At 39.0% G+C, this 27009-nt stretch overlaps 1 protein-coding gene across 2 annotated transcripts; it reads left to right on the top strand.

Moving 5' to 3' along the window:
- Positions 1 to 201: 201 nt before the first annotated feature.
- GOPC (golgi associated PDZ and coiled-coil motif containing) lies at positions 202 to 26286 on the top strand. Of its 2 annotated transcripts, XM_086632117.1 has the most exons (9): positions 202 to 495; positions 15705 to 15869; positions 18476 to 18499; positions 22113 to 22288; positions 22569 to 22734; positions 23158 to 23253; positions 24042 to 24206; positions 24874 to 25054; positions 25578 to 26286. In XM_086632117.1, exons 1-9 carry the CDS (start codon positions 202 to 204, stop codon positions 25694 to 25696), a joined length of 1386 nt encoding a protein of 461 aa, XP_086488243.1. In that variant the 3' UTR covers positions 25697 to 26286. The 2 variants fall into 2 exon arrangements, with proteins under 2 accessions (XP_086488243.1, XP_086488244.1); XM_086632118.1 differs by lacking the exon at positions 18476 to 18499.
- Positions 26287 to 27009: the final 723 nt, after the last annotated feature.

A 27009-nucleotide genomic window follows, 5' to 3' on the forward strand; every position in this document is an offset into this window, starting at 1 on the left:
CGGTGGAGCCGGTCCGGGCCCGCTGCTGCCGCCGCCGCCGCCTTGTCCTGCGGGGCGGGAGGGGCGCGCGCAGGGGTCAGGCCGCGGCGGGCGGCTGAGGCGGGGCGGGGGCTGAGGCAGGAGGCGCGGGCTGTGCCGTGCCCTGCCCTGCTCGGGGGGCCGGAGCGGGCGAGGGGAGGGGGCGGCGGCGGCGGCAGCAGCATGTCGGCGGCGGGCGGCGGTTCCTGCGGTCCGGGCGCCGCAGCGTGCGGCGGGGGCGCGGCCGGTTCGGCTTCGGCGGCGGGCGGCGGGGTGTCCATGTTCCGCTGGCTGGAGGTGCTGGAGAAGGAGTTCGACAAGGCCTTCGTGGACGTGGACCTGCTGCTGGGCGAGATCGACCCCGACCAGGCCGACATCACCTACGAGGGGCGGCAGAAGATGACCAGCCTCAGCTCCTGCTTCGCCCAGCTCTGCCACAAGGCGCAGACCGTGTCCCAGATCAACCACAAGCTGGAGGTGAGGGCGGGGGGTGGCGGAGGAGGCCCCCGGGGCCTCTGGTCGGGGGTGGGGGCGGTGGGCTTCTGCCGTCGGGGCCGTGCTGGTCTGGCGGCGCATCTCTCGCTGCGCCCCTCGAGAAGGCGTCGGGGCGGCCCCTGCCCTGCCCTGCCCGTGGTGGCAACGGGGGTCCCGCCTGTGTTCCGCGGCTGCGGGGCGCCGTGCTGGAAGCAGCTGGGGAGGGTTAACCTGGCCCCGTGTTCTGGGAGGCTGTGTCCATCCCCCCGGGGTTCCGGCCTGGCCGTGCCGATCCTCCGGGTTTGGTTACGGCGTGGGCACGAAGCGGTACGTGCCAAAAAAAGTTCTCTTTGATGTTGAAAGCAGCAGTCTTGAGCCACGGATGCCCCTGACTGGCCTGCTGCTCGCATTAAGTCCCTACTGAATTTGGAAGGCCTTTTAAAAATGGAACAAAGACATATATTTAGAAGTAAATGAAAGAGAAAAATACGTCAGGGATGGACTTTGACAGGTCTTCTTGTCCCTTCATACGCCGAGGCAGATCAAGTAAGTAGCTGTCTGCCAGACTTGGTGTCAGAAAATTAATAGCGGAGATCGCGCGATCTGTGAGGAGAATAATAACTGTCCTTACTGTTGGAAAGTTTTCTTCATGCCTAATCCAGAATTTCAGTCAGGGTGGGAAGAAAGAAGCATCAGCTGGAGCCAAGCTGGTTGGTGGTGATGCTGCTCAAGAGGCAGGGATGCAGGTCCTGTGACTTGTGCAAGAACTGGAGTGCTCTGGAAGGAGATTCTGGGGAACTTTATGGTCATTTTATAACCATCCAGCCAGAGTCATCTTTGGTTTAGTCCTTGTCGTATCCTTAATAGGTGTGGATGTTAACTACCCTCTTATCTTTCTGTTACATATCAGAAGGCTGTTCATGTGTCCTTCCTCAGTTAGCTTTTCCCTGGGCTAAAATCCTCCGATTTCTTCATTATCTCTTGTAGGCCATGCTTTTTAGTGTTGAATTGCTTGTTCTACTCACTTTTAAATATGTGGGAGTAAGGGGACAAACTTCTTCAAAACCGTGAGGATACGTGCTTTGTAAGAGCTCCAGTAGTCAAGTAAACCACAGAATTCAGTTCTTTCAGTCCTTTGTGTTAGACTTTTATTATAATAAAGGAATTTAAGAATCTTCAAACAGTAACCTGCTCTTCTGAAGGTCTGCCTTGCAGTAGGAAGTAAAGTAAGTAAATTTGGTTTGGTTTTAATCAGGTTTCTTCCTAGTATGAAGATATTGTTATGCAAAATAACCCATAGAGTTTAACAGAGGAATAGGATATTTCAGAGTAGAACAAAGACCTCATTAAACTGGGAGCTTGTTTCATTGCAGTCTTTATTTCAGCAGAATACTTAACTCTGGTGATGTTTATGTTTTTTGTGTGTTTATATTACTGAGCTGTCGTATACATTTTCGTATGGAGTATGTATGTATGCTATCAACCTATACAGTGGGCTTAATTGTATAGGTGTAGTAAAATAAGAGTTACGAGTTTATAGTAGACAATCAGTATTTATTACATATTACACAGAGATGGTGGGTGTTGTGTATAGACTTGTGAAACAGATGAGTTTTCAGGCTATTTTAAGAGAATGAGTTGCTACTCTGTAAATATTTATTGAAAAGTTGTTTCAAGCTTAAATATTTTGAAAGGAAACTATAAAACTCAGATCCTGAAAGATATTTTGGTATCTAAGTAAAATCATCAGGGGCACCTAAATAACTGAAGATCTGTACCTCTGTCTTGAATCAGTTGAAGAGCAAAGGAGCATAGTTAGTAGTTGTAATAGCATAATTATTGTGTATATCTAAGAGCATGAAGCAATTGTTTGATAAAAATGATACTGAGAATCCAGAGTGCTTTGGAAGGGAATAAAAACTCTTTAATATTGTGGAATATTTTTGTTACTGATACTAATATTAGGCCTCAAACATATAAAGGAGATTTTATCTTTCAAATAAACCTTTAGAAGGTTATAGTATTGTCTTGAAGGTTGTTAATTTTAGGACCTCATGATTATTAGAGCCATAAACTTGAAATGGAAACTGCCATTTATATTCTCCAAAAGATGGTGCTGCTCTATTGAGAATGAGTGTCTTGTCTTTTTACGTGCACAGATGTCTAATCAAAAGCCTCAGTGTCCAAAATGAAGGATACAGTTACATATTTTTAAAGAAGTCACTAACATTAATACTGGAGTTTAGGATGTGATCTGTGGATTTACCTTTTTTCTTTTTTATAGCGCAAGTTACCGTATTTCATGTGGCTTTTAAAATTGCAGTCGTTTCTTTGTAACTTCATAGTGCTTGTACATTTTAATACAAAGCTTTCATCACATTCATAAAAGTGGCATTAGTCGTAGTTTACTTAGGTACAAACACTTATTCAAGCCAATAAGTTAAATCCATCTTCAGAAATATCCTTTTATTTGTATTAAAATAGTCCTTTGGCTGAAGGTGTCATTGATGGTTAAAAGCTAAGAATTTACTCCTGCAGCTGCGTTTGTCTGCTGTTGTCATACTGACTAAGTGATGTTATTTCCTAAAGGAAAATCAAAATTAATAGTAAGACATTATAAATATAATTCTGTTGCTTGTGGCTTCCATTTCCTTGAGCGGAGTTGTTGGGTCTTACCGTAATATTTCAGACAAGAATAAAGAAATGCAGTTCCGACTTTGCTTTATCAAATTTAACAGCTTAATGTGCATTCTCTGATTGACACAGCTGCTTTTAAGAGGCACAGCGCAGTTGGTTTGGTGAATGGAAGCTCCTGCAGTAGGACTTTGATGCAAAAAATATTTTGGCATCATCGGTGTATACCTACTGCTAGAGAGATGAGCCTAGGTAAAATATTGTGTGAGGGACGTTTCTGAATAGCGAAAGGAGTATTCCAGGAAGATGGTAGTTTCCAAAGAGGGAGTTATATGTTGCCAGTTCAGGGGCGAGTTATTTTTAGAAGGAACCTGAAGGTATGCAGATGCACAGTGGACGTATGCAGGTAAATTTACTTGTGTTTTAGAGTAGCGAAAGGTTATGAACTCAGTACTGTGCTAATAACATCCGCAGTCCTAAATTAAACAAAGGGAGAGGAGGATTTGTTATCATATTTTTCCTGCCGGTCACAGTAGGACAGAGTTGAATTAAGTAGCTTATCAAAGAGGAAAAAAAGTGTTAGGTGATAGAAGCCACCGTCTTCTGAGATCAGCTTCACTTCAGTATGAACAAATGGAGAAGTGTGTGTTGATGGAGGACAGTACGGGCCTCAGGCTGTTAGAACAAAAGGAGATGACAGCCATTTTAAAGTTGATTTTTTTGTGATACTTTGCGTTTTGGAAAGCATTATAAATCAGCAGATGCAGACTGGCAGTCAGCGTCTGAGATTTCAGTAGATTTTTAAGTGAGAGGAAGTACACGGGATTTGTTTTTGCTGTTTGGCTGTCACTTGAGGTGAAAAAATTACGTGATGCTGACTGTGACATTGCCTAATCGTCCATTTCAAAAAGTGAAAATTCTGTATAGTGCAATTTTGTAGAAGTAAAAGAAATAGGTCAATGTGCCAGTGAAACTGAGCTTGACTTCAGCTCTGGCACTTTGGCTGCCACTCTGATTCTGTAACTTTAAGTGAACAAGCTAGAAAGGAATGTCTGGTAGAGCACGCCCTGTGCCTTGGCAGTTGTGTTAAGCCAACATACATGCTAAAGTTAAGGAAAACATTTAAGTATATGTCTTAAGAAGTTAATCGCCTATGTAGTTTTATGTCCTTGATCAACTTGGAATCAGTTAGCAGGTTTAGAGGAAGATGTTCCTGTAAGCTGAATTCTTCTGTAAGTAGCTTGTTACTCTGTCAGCTAAAGCGTATGTAGCATTATGCAGGTAAGCTGAAGATCCCCATAAAAAAAAACCAAAAACCCACAACCTGAAAATGGAAAAACCTAAACATAGGTGGCTTTATGTGCATGGTGACTTTTCACATAGTGTGTGAGTCCGTCTTATGGACCACGTTACAGAACTGTAGTCCTGCTTTGTTGTTTAACAGTACTTTTTAAATTAAGGTAGGACCGTACACCTTCTTATGAGGGTCTGTTTGGATTTTTTTTTCCCCCCTTTCTCCTTTGCCTTGTAATGAGAAAGGCACCTATTGAAGACCAAGACATTTCTTTGCCCCATGGCAGATTTGTCTATGGAACAGGGAGCATAGTTGCAATAACTTCATAAGAAAAGTAAATTGTTTCATTTTTTTTCAAATTTCATAAAAATTTCCAGTATTTATTGAGGTGTTATTTTATTAAGTGCACTTTTAATTCTGAATATTATTTCTCTTTTGGAATAGAAATCTGTTGGTACTAGATAGAATGTGGTCTTTTGGAAAATCAACTGAATGAGAGTTGATCCAGCTAATTTTATATCCTAAAATGTAAGCAGTTTTCAGATATGTGGGAAGTGGAAGTACAGGTCTGCATAAATTTTCCAGTTGGCTTACACACTAAATTGTCATTGGTTTGATACATACAACTTTTCTGACAATAATTATGCTTTTTTTTAAGGGGTCAGCTATACTTAATTCATATTTTCCTTTATCAGAAACTCTAGAATTCTGTACAAGTTTAACTAGCTTACTTTAGTTTCAGTCACCGTGTAGTAAAGTGTTTTCCTTTTCTTTGCCTCATTTGTTGGGAATTGCCAAAGAGTAAGTGATAGAGAACCAGTATTTTAGTTTGTATTTCTTAGTTTTATTTACTGAATTATGTTGCATACCTCGTATGACTTTCAAAATAATGGCAATAATAAAACTACGAATATGACTTCTAAAACCAGATTTGTGTCTTCTTACTAAAGAGCCAGAAGCGTGGGCAACTTGAAAAAAAATGTCTTTGTGAGGCAGACAGAAATTTCACATTGGCAGCAAAGCATACAAGCAATGATTTAAAAAAAAAAAGTAGTTTGTGCTTCTGTAAGTAGGTGCAAACAGAATAATACAGTCAGATACAAAGTAAAACAGTGGCAAGAAACTGTGTAAAGCAAAGTGAAAACAATAATAGGTGGCTGCAGTAACAGGAGTTTTAATGATAGAGATGAAAAAGATCACTGACTGGCATATAAATGTTGGTTGATGTATCCATTTATTTAAATGGAAACCAAGTTTTCAAGATGCTTTACTACTATTATTATTACGTTGTCTTTTAATCGTTGGGAGGAAAATTGTGCAAATAATTAGATATCCAGAATGGTATTCAGCAGAGAAAACAAAAAAGTATGATGTTGTTTTGCATCCTTTTAGTTTGCTGAGCAGTCTTCTGAATGCTTGTCAGGACTAGAATAGAATCTGAGAAATGGAGCAATTAATCTGTAGAGGTCTCGTGGACTTTGTATTCTGTGTAGGACATATTAAAGGTGGACTAAATTAATTGACGCTTCATTAAGTGCATTTCCTACACTGCATTTTTACCAAGACTACCTACATGGCTACATTATTTAGGGAGTCAATAATCATGAATTTTGTCGTTTGTGTTCTTATTAGCCACATGGTAAAGACCAGTTTGTTAAATTTAAAGCTTAAACTAAAAATGTAAGTCACAGATGTCCTTTCTGAAGTCGCAATAATAATGAAATAAATGAATGAATTACACAAAGTAATTAATAAATTTAAAAGTTTGTGAGTACAGTCTTTTAAAATAATTTCTTCAGACAGGCTAGTCATTTTCATCCTTCGGAAGTGGTAAGCATTCTTTGGTTGTGTTGAAATCGGGGTTTTTTTAAGGAAGAAAAGTCCCAGTTCCCAAGTGTATCGTTTGTTCAGCAGCTCGCACTTTGTAGTGCTGTCACGTTTAGTTTTGCAAGGAGCACAGCGAGATTAACAGGGCTCTGATCCATTTCATGGTTTCTCACTCAAACCAGTCCATTAAACTTAACAGGGTTGTGTGAGAAACTGCAGCAAATGCTGCTTCATAGGCAGGAGGAATCACAGAATGTTAGGGATTGGAAGGGACCTCAAAGGATCATCTAGTCCAATCCCCCTGCCGGAGCAGGACCACCTAGATCAGATCACGCAAGAACGCATCCAGGCGGGTTTTGAACATCTCCAGAGGAGACTCCACAACCTCTCTGGGCAGCCTGTTCCAGTGTTCTGTTACCCCTCCTGGGAAGAAGTTGAATCCAAGAGTCAAGACTGAAGAAGGGTAGAGTGTTCTTGTCTTTTGGAGCTGAAGTGGTGAAGTGATGACACTGGTGAGATAGTGGAGAAAATCCTTTCTCCCAACAATTAGAGAAATGTACTACTTAAGAGTTTTGGGTATTTCACATCTAGGGGCTGATGCTGAAGTTGGAGGTCTCCGTGAAAACTTATTAGTCTGTGGTCTGCATGGTTCATAACTGTGCACCACGGGCTCTTCTGTGGTCGAACCACCACCACCTGCCTGTCTGGTGCCTGTGGGTACGTTTAGGCCTCAGGCTGTGGGAGCTACAGCTGTCATGTCCTGAAAAATTGTTTTCTATCCTGCAGTTGTGTAATGTTACGGGAACACTTAGAAATAATGATTTCATTGTTTGTAAAGCATAATTAGGGTTTTCTTTAACCTACTTTTGCCTTTAAGCAACATTTCTGTCTTTGGAAAAAAAAAAAGCCCCCAAAGTGTAATGGTAAGCAAATGTGCTGGTGTCCTATCTTGATATGTATATTGCTTTTCTGTGTGTATACTGGGGCAGAATAATTGCAATGTTGTAGTGTGCTCTGTTGTGTTTCATGATCCTAGATCCTTCAGCCTTTAAATTGGAAGGTTAATAGTCCCCATCAGGAGTGAATGTTTAAACACAGAGACAGATGTGTCGGTAAACTTTCTGGAGTATAGCATAAATTACATGAGGACACTTTGCTGAAGAAGTAAAAAAACCTCATATACTTTATTTGTCTATGAATTTTGGTTTGATCCTGTGGCAAGATTCGCAGGGACCTCTCTTGTAAAATTAGCTGGTAAAAATATATGTATGCTGGAGATGTTTTAATGGTAACAGAATCAAGGGAGCTTGTGAAATCTCACTTCCTGCTGATTTGTGGGAATAATTTGCCCTAATGCAAATATCGAGCACCTTCTTGAGTCACTAACACCTTCCAATTCAGGCACCCCCAGTTCTTTCCCATGGTCTGAGAGCTTCCGCACCACAGCGTCCTTGGCCTTTTCATCCACCTACGGTTTTGGCTAGTTGGCTGAATGAGAGGCAGTAGCACAGTCACCAGCTCAGAACTGCGCACATGGTGCCTTGCCACCGGGCTGCTTGCTGTTGTCCTTGGGTGGGTCAGACAAACTAGCAGAGATCTGACTCTTCCCACTTCTCCCTCCGTGAGGGCACTAATCCATCACTCTTTCCTGCTGAACAGCTGTTATGCACAAAGCTTGTCTGTTGCAGGAACTTTAACCACACAGACCTTTACCCCTCTAATGGATTTGTTTGATTCTCAAAAATGGATTCAGTTCAAATCAGCAGGGAGGGAAGGTGAAATAGGGAGACGTACACATACAGGTAAAGCGATGACACTAGAATGCCTTGTTTAGGAAACTAAGTAGAAATGATGAAATGTTACCAGTTTTTGTAGGTTCTTTTTTTATTGCTAGTCTGCTTGTGTTCGATATTTCCTGAAGTCCTAGCTGCTGGCATCTGGAGATGATATGGTGGAAAAAAATCATCTTTCATTTAAAAAAGACAGTTTTCAGACCATTATGAGTTTAGAAGGCTTGATATGAGAATGAATTAGATGTACCCTAAAGGCCCAAAATGAAAGGAAAATGAAAAAAATCTTTGAAGAATATTTTCTACTTTCAAGACGTTTGATGAGTGCTTGGCTTATGACTTTTAGCCACTGGAGGCTGGTAATACGATGGATATTTTTGTATGTATCTAGCTTTCCTTTTCTGAAGAATCTGTGTACTTTCTAATATGTCCATTATGCTTAGTCTTTTTTTGAGCTGGAAATTGATACACCGAAAACTGCATCATTACAAACCTCAAAAAGCATTCATTACACTTTGATACTGAGGGAATTCAGGTCTTCCTCTCATTTTTATTTGATGTGGTGAATAATGCCACTGCCTTGTCCTGGGATTAATCAGGCCTATGACTTAGCTTTCCAATTCAGTTCAGCTCTATTTTGAGTCCTCATGTCTGGGCTGTGGTTGTCTTAGATATTTTTTTGTACCTATTAGCTCAAATAAAACTCTTCTCTGTACTGTAGAAATTATTGGAATGATAGCTCAGAAAACGAGAAAGCTTTTCCCAAAGCTACAACCGTTTTCATTATTTTATCTGATGAGGCCATCTCTCTGTTTGCTCCCACCCCCTGCAACTGGTTTCCCTTTCAGCAGTGAGAGGTAGGTTGTTTCCTGTCAACATGGCACGTTAGTCACCATCATCCTACTTTCTGAAGCTTTCTCGGTCTGTGTGTGCTCCCTCTCCTGCTTTAGATCTCAGAGGTCGTGATATTGCTGTCTTCCAATGCCTCATTCAAGCAATGATGGTTACGAGAAATGGTGGCTTGTGGTTTTAGCATGCCATCTACCTGCTTCCTGTTGAGTGGTTGGTTCTGTACACCAGTACTTCTTTCATGTTACATTTATTCATCATTTCCTTTGTGTATTTACTTTGTAAGTTGTTTAGGGCAAGGTCTGTGCTTTTGTTCTTCATTATGTACAAACTTAGCATAGGATCTTTGAGTATGGCTTTGGGATCTAACAGGAATAAACTGGTTTTGTGTAGTTATTCTAACAACCGCTTTTGTGTAAAAAATGTGCAGGTGGATGAATAATTTTTTTACAGTTCAAATCAACATGAAAAAAAATTATATGTTACAAAATAATTTGAAGAGACCTCAATGATGTTTACTTTGTTTCTAAGAATCAAAGCCCTCTCCCTCCTAATGAAAAACACTAAGACTTGAACAAGTCCATGTCTGTCAGTGCAATCAAACTCAGTATTTAAGCAGAAATTGGTTATATTGACAGCTTAAAATACGTATTTAGCATAAGATAACTTATATCAAACACAACTTTTTGATAACTCATAACTGCTTGAACAGAAAGTAACTTGCTTAAAAATAGAAGGACATTATGTCTGGACTAGGGATTTTGTGTAGAGATTTATTTTTCTTTTAATTTTTGCAATAATATTTTTGAATGCTCTATGGAATAAGTATTTTGTCTGTTGCTTAGTGCCATGGTTTATTTTCTTTTATATCTTATTGTCGTGGTTTTAGGCTGATCCAGCAACTAAAACTCACACAGTCTCTCCTTCTCCAGTAAAGTGGAGAGGAGAAAAATATAGTAAAGGGACTGAGGGTTGAGACATGAACAGAGGGAGCACCCACCAACCATGGTCCCGGGCAAAACAGACTGGGCTTTCTTAAAAGCAAAGCAATTTATTGATGGTTACTTAAAAGGACAAAGGGAAACAAAACCGGTTACGTGAGAGGATAAAAAGAAACAAAGCCACATCTTAAAACTGACACCTTCCTCCCCCCACCCTTTCATTCTCCTCCTGGCTCTACCTCCTCCCCCTAGCGGCGCAGGGGGCAGGGACTGGGGAGTGCAGGTCAGTTCATTCTGTGCTGTTACTGCTGCTTCTTTCTTAAAGGAGGAGGAGTCCTTACACCCTTTTTCCCTGCTCCGGTGGATCCCCTACTCATGAGGAAAAATCCACAAAATTCTCCAGCATGAGTCCAGCCCACAGGAAGCAATTCTTCCCCACAGATTGCCCCAGTGTGGGCTTTACCACAGTCTCGGATTCTTAGGGAGTTGTAGCCACTTGCGCCAGCGTGGGTTGTCACGCAGACTCCAGATGCCTCTTTGCCTTGTTGTGCGTCCCAACACGACCATCCTCAGGCTCAGGCATCTTCTCCCCACGGGCTGCGAGTGAGTCTCTGCTCCACCGAGGCCGTCCTGGTTGCAGGGGGGCTGCCTGCCATCTCACCACCAGCTGCAGGGGAAACTCAGCTCTGGCACATCTCCTCCTGCTCCATCCTCACTGACCTGGTGTCGATGCAGCTGTTTCTCTCAGATCTCAGTCCTCTCCAGGTGAACTCAGCCCAGTGGGCACCCCAGGAGCAGGGCGCTCCCCGAGTTCCCCAGCGAGCTCTGCCGCCGCCATCCTCAGTGGGCGGCGCCAGCCCGACGCAGGCAGCTGCCCGGCTGGGAGCCAGGGAGCGGGGGCAGTGCCCTCCTCCCTTCTCTCCTTGCTCCTGGGCAAAGCACCCTTTCTGGTTCCTTTGTCCCAACTTAAACAGGGCAATTCGCAGAGGCGCTGATTGGTTCAACCCCGAGGGGGATGGCAGTCTGATCTGGTGGCCAGAACCAAGTCTAACCTGGTTCTAAAACCGGGGAGATCACAGGGAGCAAAACCCCTCTCCTGCCACCAGAACCCCCACCCCCACACACATCAAACCATGACACTTATGAAAAAAGGGAATAATTTATAAATTCTTGAGTTGCTGCAATAGAATTTTTGTTTTAATTTTCATAGGTGTAAGATCTCTGTGAATTAGAAAATACTTAAAAAATGGCATAATATGCCCCAAAAATGAGTAAATATTTATTTAGCCCTGCAAAACTATTCTTCTGTTATCATCTGTATGTTAGATTGTTTGGAAGATAAATACTGAGTTTTACTATTTAATTAATTTGACCAATATCTGCAGTTTACTCAAATTGTAGACTTTTGTTTAGAGTTAGCAGTAGTTTGATTATAGACCAACGGAATGATAATCATAGAATCATCGAATGGTTTGGGTTGGAAGGGACCTCAAAGATCATCTAGTTCCAACCCCCCTGCCATGGGCAGGGAAACCCTCCACTACACCAGGTTGCCCAAAGCCTCATCCAACCCGGCCTTGAACACCTCCAGGGATGGGGCATCCACAACTTCTCTGGGCAACCTGTTCCAGTACCTCACCACCCTCAATGTAATAATCTGAAACAGTAGCTCATTCTGAAATAGCATGTATTTCCTGGAACTTTGTGGAAGAAAAGGAAAAAACAGACTTGTGGGATTACCTTTCCTTGCCCCACCCCAGACAGATTAGATCAGTATTTAAGGTTGATTTATGTTTTTTTTTTTTTATTCAGAACGATGAGGGAAAAAAGGTAAGAAACCAAGGAGTATGTCTTGTGTAGTTGATAGTGTATCAATTGTAATCGAGACAGTAGATACAAAGAAATTAACAGTAATGTGTCTTGTAATTATTGATAAATTGAAGAATGTGCTTGAATGAGGTACTTAGAAAAATAAGTGATTCTCTCAGTAATGCTGTTGTTTTCTCCTTAAATCTTTTCCGTAGTGTCTCATTTATGTAACTTGTCAGAGTTCTCAGTTAGCAGCCAGTACTGAACTGAAACGTTTCTCGTAACACATCAGGAGAAGTTAGTGATCGTTGTCCCCCAGACAAGGGAGGTGGGAAAAGTGGAGCATTGAAACGCATGGTCTGACTTCCTTTAGTAAAGAAGGAGCTTGGTTATTTCCTGATTGATTTCAGCAAGCTTTGGCTGCCATTGTAAGGCCCAGACTGGGCACTTCCCACTGCTGTTGACACTGAATTCCAGTTATGGATCTTGATCCGAGAAGAGTATCCAGTGAGTGAGAGACAAATGAGCATATCTCAAAAGGCATTGACCCTTGCCAACAGGTGTCAGAATAAAGGGAGAAAAGAGCTGTGCGAATTCTGTCTTTCTCGTATCCTGTCTGCTTGATTCTCCAGTTTTCTCTCCATCTGTGCTGTAGGGCTCGATGTAGGTTTTCATGGTTAAATCTTGCTTCCATGAGCCACAGTCCAGTCCTGCGACTAACCACACGGTGCCTGGGGCACAGGCTCACCGAGTGAGTTAGCATAGAGAAATAAAGGTGTTACCTGGCAGTGTGGTGCTTGCTGACGCGTGGTGATTGCTCACCTGCACAGCTGTGTGCTGCCCGAAACACAGAGGAGTTCCTCTTTTGGCTGAATTGGCAAGTCGCTGTTAAAGGATGTTGTGAAAGTAAACACACTGCCTTCTCTTCGACCTCTGCCCCTTATTGTTCCCCAGTGAAAGTTTCTGTTCTCTCTTTGTTTGGTGAGTCTTTCTAACCTCTCCTAACCAGGAAACTCAGTGATCTCCTGTGGGTGGGTGTTTGTTATTTCTGCCCCAACTGGCTTGTCCGCAAATCCTAGAGCAGTCACAGGTGATCTTCAGAATACAGGACATCTCTCATTTGGCAGACTTGTTGGAAAGTACATCCAAAAAGCTACCAATTAAAGGATGGGTACAGTTGCTTGTGTAACATTAATTTATCCTCACTGTGCTTATGCAAATTAAAACTTTATATATTATTATATCATCTGGCACCATCTTTTTCTGTAGAACCCCTGCCTCATGCAGTGTATGGTGCTCTTGGAAGGCATGGCCTTACAGACGGTTCTTGTTAGTGCTCGTCATTTCCTCTACTGTCTCTGCCCCCTCTTAGGTTTTTACTGAGCAGCTTCCAAAATTGAATGTAGAGCTGTTGAATTTCCAGTGGTCTTTCCGTATGATTCCTTTCTAACAAAGTGAGGGAATGGGGATAACAAATGATGCTAGTAAGAGTAATATAAAGGAGAATTAAGTGAGCTGGCCAAGTGGAGAAAGGCAGAACTTCTGTGAAATAATGTAAAGATTTGTCAGCCTTTGTAGAAGTAGATCACAAGACTTGAAACCAGCTTATTGTGTTTGCTTTTCAGTGTGACTCTTGTATCTGTATCTGTTCCTGAGGGTAGATTTATGACTTTTCATAATGTGCAAATAGATTACTTCCATGATGTGCACTCACACCATTTCTCATTTTGCTCTCTTTATTAAAACAGCAGGATATGAATTTAAATCCTAGGTCATAAGCAGAATACTGTTGTTGTTTTTTTTTTAATTACAAGTTTGACAGTCTCGCTGTGATCCCTTTGGAGCATCATGCATGTCACAAAACTGGTAGTCATCATTCTTGCTGCTTTGTAAATTGCACAGGGAAGTAACCTTTTTTTTTTCTTTTTTTTTTTCCCCAGAACTTGATTCTGTTCCTTGTATGCAATTCTCTACTAGATGAGGCTGGACAGTATTAAACTGGTGTAATATATCTGTTTTGCCATTTTGTGCTTCTCCAGACATCTTGAATTAGAGTGGATGAGTGTTTGTGTGTGTATATGTAAAAAAGTAATAGAAATCAGTGTGTTAGCTGTTAGTACCTGTTTAAAAGAAGACATTAATGATCTCTTGTAAAAGTAGAAGTAGTATTGTTGTGTAATAATAACAACAGCAAATAACAATATTACTTCTGCTTTATTATTATACATTATGTGCAATTGTGACTGAGTCAAACTGTGCCTTCATTATTAAGGTCTTAGTTATCTGCTCTGTACTATATCATCATCTCTTATGCTGGTGGTTTTGTTTTCTTTTTTCCACTTTAGTTCAGGTGTGTGTCTGCTTTTGTTTGAGGGTAGATAATCCACAGTAGCAAGACTTCAGCAGTGGCTGATCACTGGGGAGAACGACACGGTTTTGAAAGTAACCCATTTCTCTAAAATTATATGGCTTTAAAGTATTTTAAATATCATCTTACTGTAGAAGACAATTTCTTCTTTAGCTTTCTGAGAGGGTTTACAAATTATTGAAGTTTTTTTGTCATAGCGACAGTTGGAAGGTGGAAATGCATGCAGCCCCGTTTCTCGACAAGACTAAATGCTAACGTGGTCTGTCTAAGTGGACAGAGAGGTGATTCTGGTTCTGTTCTGTTCTGGGGAGTCTGGTCTGGAATCAGCAGAGCTCATGTGCAGGGCATCTCCTGCTTCCTGGTTCTGGAGATGTGGGGTGAGGGGTCATAGCTGGGGCAGGAAGGGAGATCATCCTTCCTGGCAGTAGCAAGATGGAGATTGGCTTGACCCATCTCATCCACTTGCTCTCTAATTTAAGTGCTCTGAGTCACCTCCGGAAGGGCCTACTTAAGTCTGATAACTATGCTGGAAGCTTAAGGAGGCTGTGTCCATCTGAATTATGTACCTAAAGTTAGACCCAGCAAGTACTCCCCACTGACAGTCAAATCTTTCCTGCTTTTTTTTTTTTTTTTAAAACTGATACAGACCTTTTAAAGCAGTGATTTATGTAGTTGAATGGGGTGATTGTTGGCTTACAATTTGCCATTCAGTGCAAATTTGAACGTTAGAATAATGTTACTAAATTATCTAAAATACCCTACTTTAATATGAGACGTATTTTTGAAAAATCAGTGTTTTTTCTGTTTTGCTTTTTAGTTTCAAATTTTTGGAAGCAAAAATATAATCTGAGAATTGATCTAAAAATATTAAGCATGATCAAAATTACCCTCTTCTGTGATAATTTTCTGTAGTTTTTTTGGCATACAGTAGCTGTAAAGCTTATGTGAATGTTTTAGTTATATATTTTTTAAATATATAAAAATGTTTATTTTATAAAATGCTACTTGAACTGAAGGATAACAAGTAACCTGGTAAACATGTCAGAACCTGTTCTTTTATTCCAGATACACACACTATGTGTAAACTGTGTCTAGAATGTTTCAAAACCAGTTTTTTAAGAGTTAATAACTGTTCCTAATTTTCTACAAAAGCGTTTTAGGGGCATGTTAATTCATGGCTTCTGGTTTGTCCACCTCATTTGCTGTATCAGTTAAGCCGTTGATAATAGACTAATTGTGAATTGGGATTTCAGCATTGCATTAATAATTGTCATTTTGCTATTTTTTTTTTTCAATAAGATTTAATAATTTTAAAGTGTTAAATTGTGTTTACATTGCTATGGTTGTAAAGGGTTGCATAGGTTTAATACCATTGCCCTGTTTTGGAGAGGACATCAGCATCACCTACAGTTGTCTGCATGAGGAAAAACTCAGCTACTGTTACTTTCAGCAGTATGGTTGGTTGATGCTGGGACTGTGGGTGAATTTGAATTCGGTGGCAGTGGGGAGGAGAAAAGCCTGTGAATGATCCAGTGCTTCAGCTGGGCTGCAAAGGACCTTGCGACAGCACGGAGGTTTGTCTGTGTTACACTGTGTGTGCCACGTATGTACCAGCAAATGATGGATCTATGTATCACAGTTCTGATGACCTCGTTTAATCTTTGCTCTAATTATTACTATGATGTTTTATGTCTTCACAGGCACAGTTAGTTGATCTGAAGTCTGAACTGACAGAAACGCAGGCAGAGAAGGCGGTATTGGAAAAGGAAGTGCATGATCAGCTTTTGCAACTCCATGCTGTTCAACTTCAGCTGCATGCCAAAACTGGTCAGAATGTTGATTCTGGGGCTATTAAGGCAAAACTGGTGAGTATGGTGGCTTGAATGGAGGGTTAGATTATATTTTTCCCTCTCCTGGCTGAAGTTCTTCCTTGGAAGGTGTGAATAAGCTGGTTATAAGTATTTACATAAAAAATGTTAGAGGAAGTTAACTTTTTCTTTTTTAAATAACTTTTATGGTTGATTGTTAACAACCACTAAACATAACATAAATAACATCAGAATAATGAATAAGAATTTAAGAAGAATTTTAACTTAAATGGTTTTTTAGTGGTTTCTTAAAGTAGAATAAGAAAATATTTTGGTGGTTTATCAAGCTTTTCTGGAGACAGAAGGTGCAAAAGATAATAGCTTCCAATATACCATTACTACCAAATCTTCACATATCTTTAAAAAAGCCTAAAGTGAGGTAAGTCTAATGTTTTATTGTAGTTATAACCTGATAAGAGTAAGAATGGGATTGTTTTACTGTATAGAGGGAGAGTAAATGGCATCGTAGTCCTCTCTCTATTGCCATTTTTTCTGTTTAAGAACGCTACAGATGCATCTGTCGTGCTGTCCATCGCTACATGCAGCAGACTGTCATAAAAGAACTCAATAAACCACTGAAAATTTTGTGTGATAGGTTTTTTCAAAACTTAACAATAATTTCGAAAGTTAACAATAATTAATCTGTGCAATTAGTTGGCATTGACTGATAACCAGAGTGTAGTCTGCCATGTTACTAGCCACAGCACAGGTTCAGACTCTACTACTGAGACTTCATAAATTAGAAAACTAAAGTAGCGTTGTATAGATTGCGCTTTCTACCTGTCAGCATAAATCAAAGTTCAGCTCTCTGGCTGTTCTTAAAATTGCTTCACAGGTTGGTTGCAAATACCTGCTCTCAACACACGTGAAACATTAGGTTAGTCTCCTCTGCCATTTTGTATATTTTTGTACATTGTACATTTAATTTTGTGTATGTACATACCTTTTGTATAGTGTACATTTAATTAATGTACAATAAAACACAGTAACAGGCTATAAGGCTTAAAGGCTATCTAGGCTAATCACTGAACAGCAGAAGTAACCCAAATTCTTCCTGTTTCAGATCCAAAAGCTGTAATTGACTTAGAGCTGTGTTCCTGGGTCTATGTACTTGTATATTTAGTATAAGAGTAATATTTTCTGTATTGTCCACACATAATTTATTCTGTATTGAATTAGAGCTTAAGCATGGTGAAGCTTTTTCGGAGCTGTTAATAATTTGTATGGCGCTGTAAATAAGCATTAGTTAAATATCACCAGCATTTTGTAAGTGTTAACCTGCAGGTCTACATGTAGCGATTTTTTTAATCCAACACATCACTGTGGGTGATTTTGGTCCTTAAATTTTATTAGCGAGGCTTAACTTCTATGTGACATAGAGTGTAATACTTTTAACCTTTTTGTTTCTCCTGACCTTGTTATAAACAATTTCTAAAGATATATTAAATCTCCATGCTATCGACAGCCGTCTTTTTCCCCTAGACGACAATAAATAAAATTTTACTTGCATTGCTTCGGATTTTACCTGTGTTGAAATTGAATTTGTTAACAGCCTAGACTGATATTCTCTCCTTAATTCTGTTTAGTTCCTCCTTTGTTATAAACATCAGGGCAGATCTTTTGTGTTTGCTTTACTTTCCTTTAGAGATTTCATAGTTCTAATGGAGAGAAGCTCACTTTTAAACTGTTCTAGATACAGAAAGCTATAAAGGTCTGGGCAGCTTGGACAAGCAAAACAGAAGCTGCTTAAATGTCAGTAAAATGAGAATCCGAGTTTTAGGTAAATAAAAACCATTGTGCTGACCTTCTGGCAGTCAGAAAGCCTCTGAGGGCAGAGAAGGACTGTGTCAACAGAACATGCAGCGGGGAAATAAAGTTCCGCACTAGTTAACTTCCTGCTTTCCACGTTAACGACAACCACTCTTCTCACTCAGCGTAAATGTGCGCTCTGCAAACTGTAAAGTTGTACGTAGTGGTGAGCTCAGACATTTTAAAACGTTTCAGATTGCTAAGCAGTTGATAATAACATCGTGTAGTTTAGGCTGAATCCCTTTTTAGGAGTGATGTGTCTGCCTAGTCCAGGCACAATAACTCTTTCTTCGTAAGAATATGAATTTGCCTACTGGAACTCTTTTTTCTTGAGTTTTGCAGTTGATAGATTTCTTTTGCTAATTCTCCTTGTCCTTTATGTCCCTCTTGTAATCACATTTTGTAATTCTTTCTGAAAGGAAGAAAATCTATTATCTGTATAACAGATGTTATGTTACGGAATATGTTTTTCTGTGATGCTTTCAAAACTACTTTCATGCATTTCACATTATCTTGCTATTCTTTATGGAGATTCTTGATATTTTAGGAGAAAGTACTGTTTTTAGTACTACAATAAGATTAAAATTCTTAAGATTTTTAATAACTTTCACTGCAAAATACCAAAATTGCTGCTAAGTACAATTATAGCAGTGTGCTTTTTCTTTATACCTTCTAATGAAATACACAATCTGCTGGTAAATTTCTTGTGGAATAAGTAATTTGTGTTGTTGCATTTTCTTGAAGTTCCTATTGCCTGTTTCTCTAATTATGGAACTCTTTTCTTCTGTCTTAAGTCTGTCCTTTCTGTGGATGAGATGGTAAGTATGCTGATGGCATTTTTTTTTTTTTTTACATTAAGCAGTGCTTTTATTTTGTGCAACAGCTTCTATATGTTGGCCTGGCAAAATAGATCTGGCTTTTCCCTTCTTCCTGTCAGTTAGCAAAATACTGTGTAAAGAATTGCTTTGCGTTTTAGCTTTCCTTTTCTAGTTTTGATGCCTTCTTTCCTAAGTCTGTGCGTGTTTTATTTATTATTGTTACAGCTAATGTGGGATGATATCTGACAACTTGACTTTCTGAAAGATTATTCTGGCAGTATCTCAAAAATTTTTAAGATATTATACAATTTCTAAAGTATAAACACTTTAATATGAAGTATTAAATATAAATCATCAATTTAATATGAAGTATTTTATGTGTTTTATTTTAAAAAAAGCCTGTCAACTTTTCCTTGTTTTCTCTTATCTCAGTTATTTTATAGACATAATTTAGTATGATTTACTGGCTTGTGTAACAGCCCAAAGCATATAAACTCAATAATATATAGATAAGAAGAAAAAATGATGCAGAGTTAACTTTTATCTTTTGGTTGTTCACGGTAATAGACTTTAAAGGTTTTTAAACAGTTTTTCCATTTTTACTATGTTATATACCTCATTATTATTATTTGCTCACTCAGTGTTTGCTCTTTGAAAAGCCACAGGATAGCTGGTAACTGTAAGCTTTGATCTTCAACATTGCAGTTGTGTTTTTGGTTTGGTTTTTCTTTATATTACCAACAGAAAACACAGTTTTTTCTGTATTGCAGAACCTGTGCAATACTATGAGCTCTAGAAAGCATGAAATGACTCTGTAACTTCCTCTATTTTTTTTAAGATTTTTGGAGCCTTACAACATTCATGATAGTTGATCAAAAAAGACATGTTCTTTCAGTACATCTTCAGATATTCTGTATTGCAAACCTTTGATTTTTCTTCCTGGTGATCAATTGGAGACAGTCCAGAATAGTGTTAAGAACGGCTTCCGGGTGTAATTTTTCACCTCAGTCACAGAGTAATAGTGATAATAATGGAGAAAATAGGAAGAAACCAATTCTATAGGATTACATCGTTCCACATATTTTAGGTATAACATTTAAAATGCATGACTAAAAGGGGTTCCACTTAGAAATATAACATTTGACTTTGTTTAATTTAAAAGATGACTCAAATTCCAAGAAAATAAATTGAAAATTTCAGTCCTGATGAGAATTTTTAAGCTGACTACTTCATATAAATACAATCAAGTGTACTATATAGAATTTGCTAGGGTAAGCAAATATCTTGGATCACTTTAGCAATTCACTTTTCTGGGGGAGGTTGGAATTCGTCTCCCAAGGTGTATTACATATACATCAAGGGACTCGTACATCTCTAGAGCTTTTTTCTGAATAAAAGCCAGGACTGGTACATTCTAACAAATTATTGGCAAAGATATTATGATTTTCAGGCTATGACTTTTTATTCAGTAAATAAATCATAAAAATATCGAGTGAGGAAGAAAATGGGGCGTTGGGTGTGAATAATGTACTTTCATATGTCTGCCTCAAATTCTAGTCTTTGTCTTTTTATGTTTGTCAAATAAAAGATGTTCTAAAAGTGCATACGTACACAAACAGTGGGCCTGTACTATTTGGAATAGCACCTTGATTCAATACTGGCAATACATGTCTAGCTAACATAAGCATTACAGGAGCACCGTACCTGTATAGGGACTCAGCTGCTGTGAAACGAGTGTTATGTCTGAACTGTCGCCCTTCTTACGGCTGAAATGGGTGGCAGAGGCAACACAGCGTGCTGGCCTCTTCAGTTTGTGTGATTGCCCTTTGGCTACTGGTAGTAGATGTGAATCAAAATATCCCAAGACTATCATAATTATAATAGAGAGGCTTGGTATCGTTTTAGAAACTCCTATTCTTCAAATGCAGATTAGTCGAAATTCTTGGCTTAGGAGTGATCCTACAGTTAAGAGATTTGTTGAAGGGTCATCTCACAAGACAGCCCCCCGACTGAAAGGCCAGACACCAGAAGTGGCTTTGTGTGACAGGTTTTGTAATGTGCATGTGGAGTAAAACCTGATCTGAAACTGGATCAATATGGGATGCCCTTGTTGATGCAGCCCAGCATCCTGTTGGCTTTCTTTGCCGCAGCAGCACACTATTCACCCGTATTGAGCTTGTTGTCCACCAGGACCCCCAGGTCCCTTTCCACAGAGCTGCCTCCCAGCCAGGTAGATCCCAGCCTGTGCTGCACTTCTGGATTGTGTTTTCCCAGGTGCGAGACCTTGCAGTTGTCCTTGTTGTCCTTGCTTAATGTCTGAAACATGGTAATATCAGCCGTATTCATGGTTTTATATCCAGGCTTGTAATAGTGAATAAGCAGATTCACAATTTGATAATGATTTCTCTTGCCAGTTCTGTAAAATTTTGTTTCTGTCCTATTGCTTCTTTAGTAGCATCTCCTGGTTTTATTTATTTAATAATGTAATTGGTACAAGTACAAAGAACACTTCTAAGGTACTCTAAATGTCTTTAGAGTGTTACGGTGAACTTAGTTTTTATTGCCATTACAACTGACAGACATTTTTAAAAGGGAACAGTAATAGATCCTGTGTCTCTACTGTTTTCCTGGTTTCTGGTAGGTTTTTTCCCTCACTTTGTAAAAGTGATATAAAAAAGATATCTAAGTAATCAAATGTGCTTTTCTTAAAGTAAATTTTGTAGAATAACAGTCTGAGTTGAGCATACGAGTTGCTTTGACTCCAGTACTATGGGTATTAGAAAAGGTAATGACTATGCATTTTCTGTACATTTAGGATGGACAACTGTGGAAGTAATTTGTATTTCTATAATTCCTTTTTTGAGGGCAGGGAGGAGAAAGGGAATGTACATTTCTTAGAGTGGTTTTTGTTGGTTTGGTTGGGGTTTTTTTATAACAAAGCTATTTTGCACTAACTTATCTTTTGAGTTTTGTCAGAGTAAGCATCTTCATGTGTAGAATGTCTGGCTTTATTTTTGTGGTCTTCAGAGTCTGATTTGGAAATGTCCCTGGCTGGACATGTCTTGGTTGTTTATATGAAAATAATTGTCATTTTAAGGATATACAGACTTAAAGAAATTTCCTTGACATGTGATTATACTAAAATTATATTAAAATAGTTAAAGAATATTATCAAATTGAAATAAAATATTTAGTAATTTTCATTTTAAAAAACAATCTCCTCTCTCAGTGTATTAATATTCCATTTGAACACAGGAAAAAGTAAGGACAATATTCAGGCTACTTAAATTTTGCCAGCTGTGTGACAGGCAGAAGCACTGTTGCTAGTTTCGGTCCTTGTACTTTGAACCACTATAAGCATTTTGTGCTAAGGAGTTATAAGCTGAATAAAAATCATGTCAGGAGCACAACGTTGTGTGCAAGGCCCCCTCTCCCCAGGGAGGAGTATGCAAACCACTAGCTGCAGTGCCAGAGTCCCTGCTTGCTTTTTTTTTTCCCTGCATGCATGTCCTGTACACAGGAGAGTTACTTCACAGTGTGTGTGCAGAAACAGTAAGTGATCTTTCATTCTTAACTTTGCTAACAGCTTTCAACTTTTGTTTTGTTTTGTAAGGAGAGAGAACTTGAAGCTAACAAGAAAGAAAAAGTGAAAGAAGCTCAACTAGAAGCTGAGGTGAAATTGCTGAGGAAGGAAAATGAAGCTCTCCGTCGACACATAGCTGTGCTTCAGGCTGAAGTTTATGGAGCAAGATTGGCAGCCAAGTATTTAGATAAGGAACTAGCTGGAAGGTATGTAAAGTCAATCCATGTCCCTTAGCATGAGATGGCTTTTCTTGTTTTCTTCCTTTGCGTCCCCGGAGGCAGGTCCAAAGTTAAGACTAAGCAGGAAAAGTGTCACATTTGCAGTTAATTGAACGAAAGGAAGAAACAAAAAATCCTGCAGTTACTGCCCTTGGACTAGTTGCTGCGTGGTTGTGTGCTGTAGGCAGATGAAGTGTGTGAGTTGTATGATGCGTTGGTTTTCAGTCGGAATATACCATGTTGTGTTCCTCTCTCTGTCGTTACGTAGGGTGCAGCAGATTCAGTTGTTGGGCCGAGATATGAAGGGACCTGCTCATGACAAGCTCTGGAATCAGCTTGAAGCAGAAATACACCTTCATCGTCACAAAACCGTTATTAGAGCTTGTCGAGGTCGGAATGATCTAAAACGACCAATGCAAGCGCCACCAGGACATGTAAGTTGAAAAGACAAGCCATTCCTCCATAATTTCCAGTATTTGTTGAAAATGGATATGAGTTATTTCTCCATTTTTGTGATTGTTTTTGCTTCAATATTGTGTTCTTTCAAATGTCACTTCTAAATATATAATTGTTTTGTATGCTGAAGGACAGTTCCATGCTGAATAGAATTTCTTCCTTTTGAAGTTTGTGCATCACTCAGCACTGAAATACTTGAAATAATTGTTCTCGCATAGTGAGGAATCTTTTCTGATTTCATACTCTATCTGTAAAGGGATGCTGTAAGTTTATCCTGCTGGGACGTAGTCTGTTGCTGATATACTGCCTGTATACAATTTCAAAAAGCCGAAATGTGGAAATGCATCACTTTTTGGTTCACACATTTATATTTATGCTATGTTTGTTTTTTATCAAACCAGGATCCTGATGCCTTAAAGAAGAGTCAAGGTGTTGGTCCAATCAGAAAAGTTTTGCTAGTTAAAGAAGACCATGAAGGACTAGGAATTTCAATCACAGTAAATACTTGCATTTATTCTCCATAACACAGAAGAAGCAATTGAAATTTCTGTTTGTACTTCTGTAAAATATGTGGATCAGTGAATCTGTAGAGCAATTTGTGGGAAAAAAAAAAAGCATACACAAATCCATAGCTGTGGTCATAGAACTTGAAGACTCATTTTGATAGATGAGGAAATAGATAATTGCTACTTTATGTAAAACCTATGATTTCAACTTAATGTTTAGCATATAGACACTTTAGCAGATTAGCCAGTGAATTTCAAGTATTTTAAGTCTGTAGAAGAGCAGAAACAATCTGAGAACTAACTTCCAAAGCTTAACTGTTGCAATTGTAACTTTTTTTAAATTGTTAGTATTGTCATCTCACACCCAACAAAAGCTGTATTAACTTATTAAAACAAATTTTGAAAATTCTAGTATACTTCTATCCTAAATATTAATATTGTTTATTGCAAGTTAATATGGTGCCTGATAACATGCTTTTTTAATGAGGTTTTGATGTTGTTTCACCAGCTCGTATATGACTTTTATACTTTTATTATTATTCAGAATTGTTTCCTTTGGCTGTTTGAGTGTATATTTGAAATTTGTCCATTGTTTTGTGGGGAGAAGAATTAAGGAAAGCATCTTGTGTTCTTCTTAAGCATCCTTTTTGTCTGAAGCATGCTTTCTAGTTTTCTATAAAAAAAGTTGAAATAAGCACTTTCAGAGCAACTACCAGACTGTCGATTTTATGCTAATGTACATATCAGTTAAATAAAATCTACTTTTTTTTTTTTAATAGGGTGGAAAAGAGCATGGTGTTCCAATACTGATCTCTGAAATCCATCCTGGACAACCTGCTGATCGATGTGGAGGACTGCATGTTGGTGATGCTATTCTGGCAGTAAATGGAGTTAATCTAAGAGATGCCAAACATAAAGAAGCTGTAACTATTCTTTCCCAACAGGTCAGTTGGGACCTGCTATCCATAGGCATATTTAGGTGCTTCCTGTGTTCTGCCAGTTGAATTACCTTGAATTTTAATGTTTTCTGCTAAGCACAGTGTTATGCTAAGATATAGTGATGCCTGAAGCTCTATCACCTTATGCTTAATCCTCTCATGTCTTGCAATTTAAGGAGGCAAATGCGGGGTTAGTACTAGTTCAGTTTAACCCATGTATTGGCTAATGATTCTTTAGTAAGTCTGATGGAAATCAGCTTGTTGCATTGCCCCACAAATAATTATTTAGTGACATATGTTTTCTTCTTTTATTGCTTCAGCCAATAATGTTTCTCATATTCTTTGTAGTCTTCTTCCTGCCTTGCTTCCTGTTTTTGGGCAGTTAACAGGTGCACTTAATTTTTTTAGAAAACTTACTGGTTAGAAGTCACTGTTTGAAACGTATTGGCACATAACTTAAGAAATTCAGGTAGCTTTGGAAAATCTTTGCTGTAGAGCTGTACTTCCTTAGCCAGTAAAAACTTAATTCAAATACGTATCCAAAATATTAAACACAGCTGTAAATGTGTTTACAACAGTCAAATGTATTTGTTCTAGTAACATAGCTCATCTCAGTAATCCTGTTACGTAGCTGTGCAGTACTAAGTAAATTTGAAATTTCATTGCATTTTAGAGAGGCGAGATTGAATTTGAAGTAGTGTATGTTGCTCCAGAAGTTGATTCGGATGATGAAAACGTAGAATATGAGGACGAGAGTGGACACCGTTATCGTTTATATCTTGATGAATTGGAAGAAGGTGCAAATTCTAGTTCCAATAGGAAAGATGCAAGTGTGGATGTCAAACCCTCTCAAGGTAAACCTCCTGAAATGTGTTACATGCAGTTTAATTCTGAAGTCTCAATATGCAAACCAGTTTCTGGAAAATACTGGTTTTATATTCATTGTAAAATTAATCTGCTGTTAATTCAATTAACCTACTAGTAGGCTGTCAGCTCTTTTGGTTGGTTTCTCACTTACTGACCTGGTTTACTTAGATACAACCGAATTAATTGAATTAATTTGTAGCGGGGGTTTTGTGATCAACTTTTCACAAAAGCTATAATTCAAATTTATTCTTATCTTTTCCTGACTCTGGTCTAGAAGTAATTAATTCCCCTTAACACTTTGTCGTTGGCTTCTTCAAACACAGTTTTTTGGTCAGAGAGGTATAGAGACAGTTCCTGTTTTCCTGTTATACTATGTTCTGCTAAAAGCCTATTAGCTCTTATTTTATTAGTCGTTTCAGCACACTTTCCAGTTTCTGAAATAAGGCTCACTGATCTGTCCTTCCCAAAGTTACTTCTCTTCCTTAAATAAAATTTCTTTTTAACTTGCAGTGTTTGATAAGAAACCAAGTATTGATGGACATGAAAACGGAGACCTGGGGAATTCAGTTGAAGCACCATTAGAAGACACTGCACCCAAATTAGCCCGTTCTGCTGAGTCCTTATCCTAAAACCAAACAAAAAATCAACTGGACAGATCCCATCTTTGGGAATAATTGATAATCAATATTGACTGCTCCAAGTTGCATATACTAGTGTAGGTTGTAAAAGGATGGTTAAATGTCAAAGGGAACTCTCTTACTGTTGCCTGGAAAAAGGCGGTTACCTCAGGGCTTCATCGTGAGCAATTCTAAATGTGGAAAACTGTCTTTTGCGTGACACACAGTAGTTAGCTAACACATGGCATGTCAAATGAGTTTTCTTTTAATAATAAACACCAAAGCATGGGATTTCTAAAAAGGATAACCTCAATACATTCAACTTTTAATCTCATTGATGTCCCCAAGGAAGCAGAGTGAGATGTGGCCAGCTTCGTTTTAACCCTTAGATGTTTTCAAGGGACAACCGATGTTCAGTTTGTTGTGCAGCAAGCTTTAACTCTAGGAGGATGAGAGGTGTAATTGTACCATTGCATCCATGAGTTCTGTACTTAGGATTTTTGAACCGTAACTTTTAAAAGAAAACTTTTTTTTTTCTTCTCAGAATAGTAAAAAACAGAGCTTTTATTTGAGCAAAGACCATCAAAACCCAAGTGGGACAGAAGAATATTTGCTAGTTGTGATCCTTCAGCCCGTGATCATTTAATGAGTGAGATTTTTGGCATTGTCATTTTAATGCATTCACTGCCAATTGTTTCATTTGAAACTTCCTCCAAAAGTATTTGAACAGAGTATTATGAGGTTTTAAAAGCAATATAATTTTAAAAAATACTCAAAATTATTTGGAACATCATCAATTTAGCATTCATTCTTGAATGGATATGGTTACTGCTAATGCTGAGTGGTTTGAGTTGGTCATCATTAGCTTGACCTTGTGAAATGCCGAGTGCTTTTGATGTGTACCAAACATATTCATTTCACATTAAAATAATCTTTAAGGAAGTGAAAGTTGAGTGCACAGTACTTTACAGGAGGTGCTCAGAATCATATGGTGCCTGGCCCTGTCCGTGTTACGTTATGGCAGTCGTATTAACTTATAATTGTCTTACTGTTGAAACAAAATGTTACTCCTTTTGTAAAAGCAGTGTATCTTAAAATAGCTTTTAATTGGTGTACATCTGAAGGCCCCCAGCATGGCTGCAAATGGGAATGTTGAGGATGGTTTCTTGACCAGTTTCTCATACTTCATTTGCAGATCTTTTGGTGAAGTGCAGCACTCTCCACATGCAAGCTCTACATTGTAATCGCTTTTATTATTTCAGCATGCAATGCCAGCTTTCCTGTTCGCTGCTCTGCAGGCTGTTGAACTGTGATGTGAAAAGATA

The sequence above is a fragment of the Tauraco erythrolophus genome, chromosome 2, assembly GCF_009769465.1.
Source record: "Tauraco erythrolophus isolate bTauEry1 chromosome 2, bTauEry1.pri, whole genome shotgun sequence".
Classification (NCBI taxonomy): domain Eukaryota; kingdom Metazoa; phylum Chordata; class Aves; order Musophagiformes; family Musophagidae; genus Tauraco; species Tauraco erythrolophus.

Bases quoted from the DNA above. Each gene is read 5' to 3' on its own strand.
- GOPC (XM_086632117.1), top strand. From the start codon at position 202: ATGTCGGCGGCGGGCGGCGGTTCCTGCGGTCCGGGCGCCGCAGCGTGC. The intron at 23,254-24,041 runs GTAAATACTTGC...TTTTTTTAATAG, and splicing joins GACTAGGAATTTCAATCACA to GGTGGAAAAGAGCATGGTGT. The intron at 24,207-24,873 runs GTCAGTTGGGAC...ATTGCATTTTAG, and splicing joins TAACTATTCTTTCCCAACAG to AGAGGCGAGATTGAATTTGA.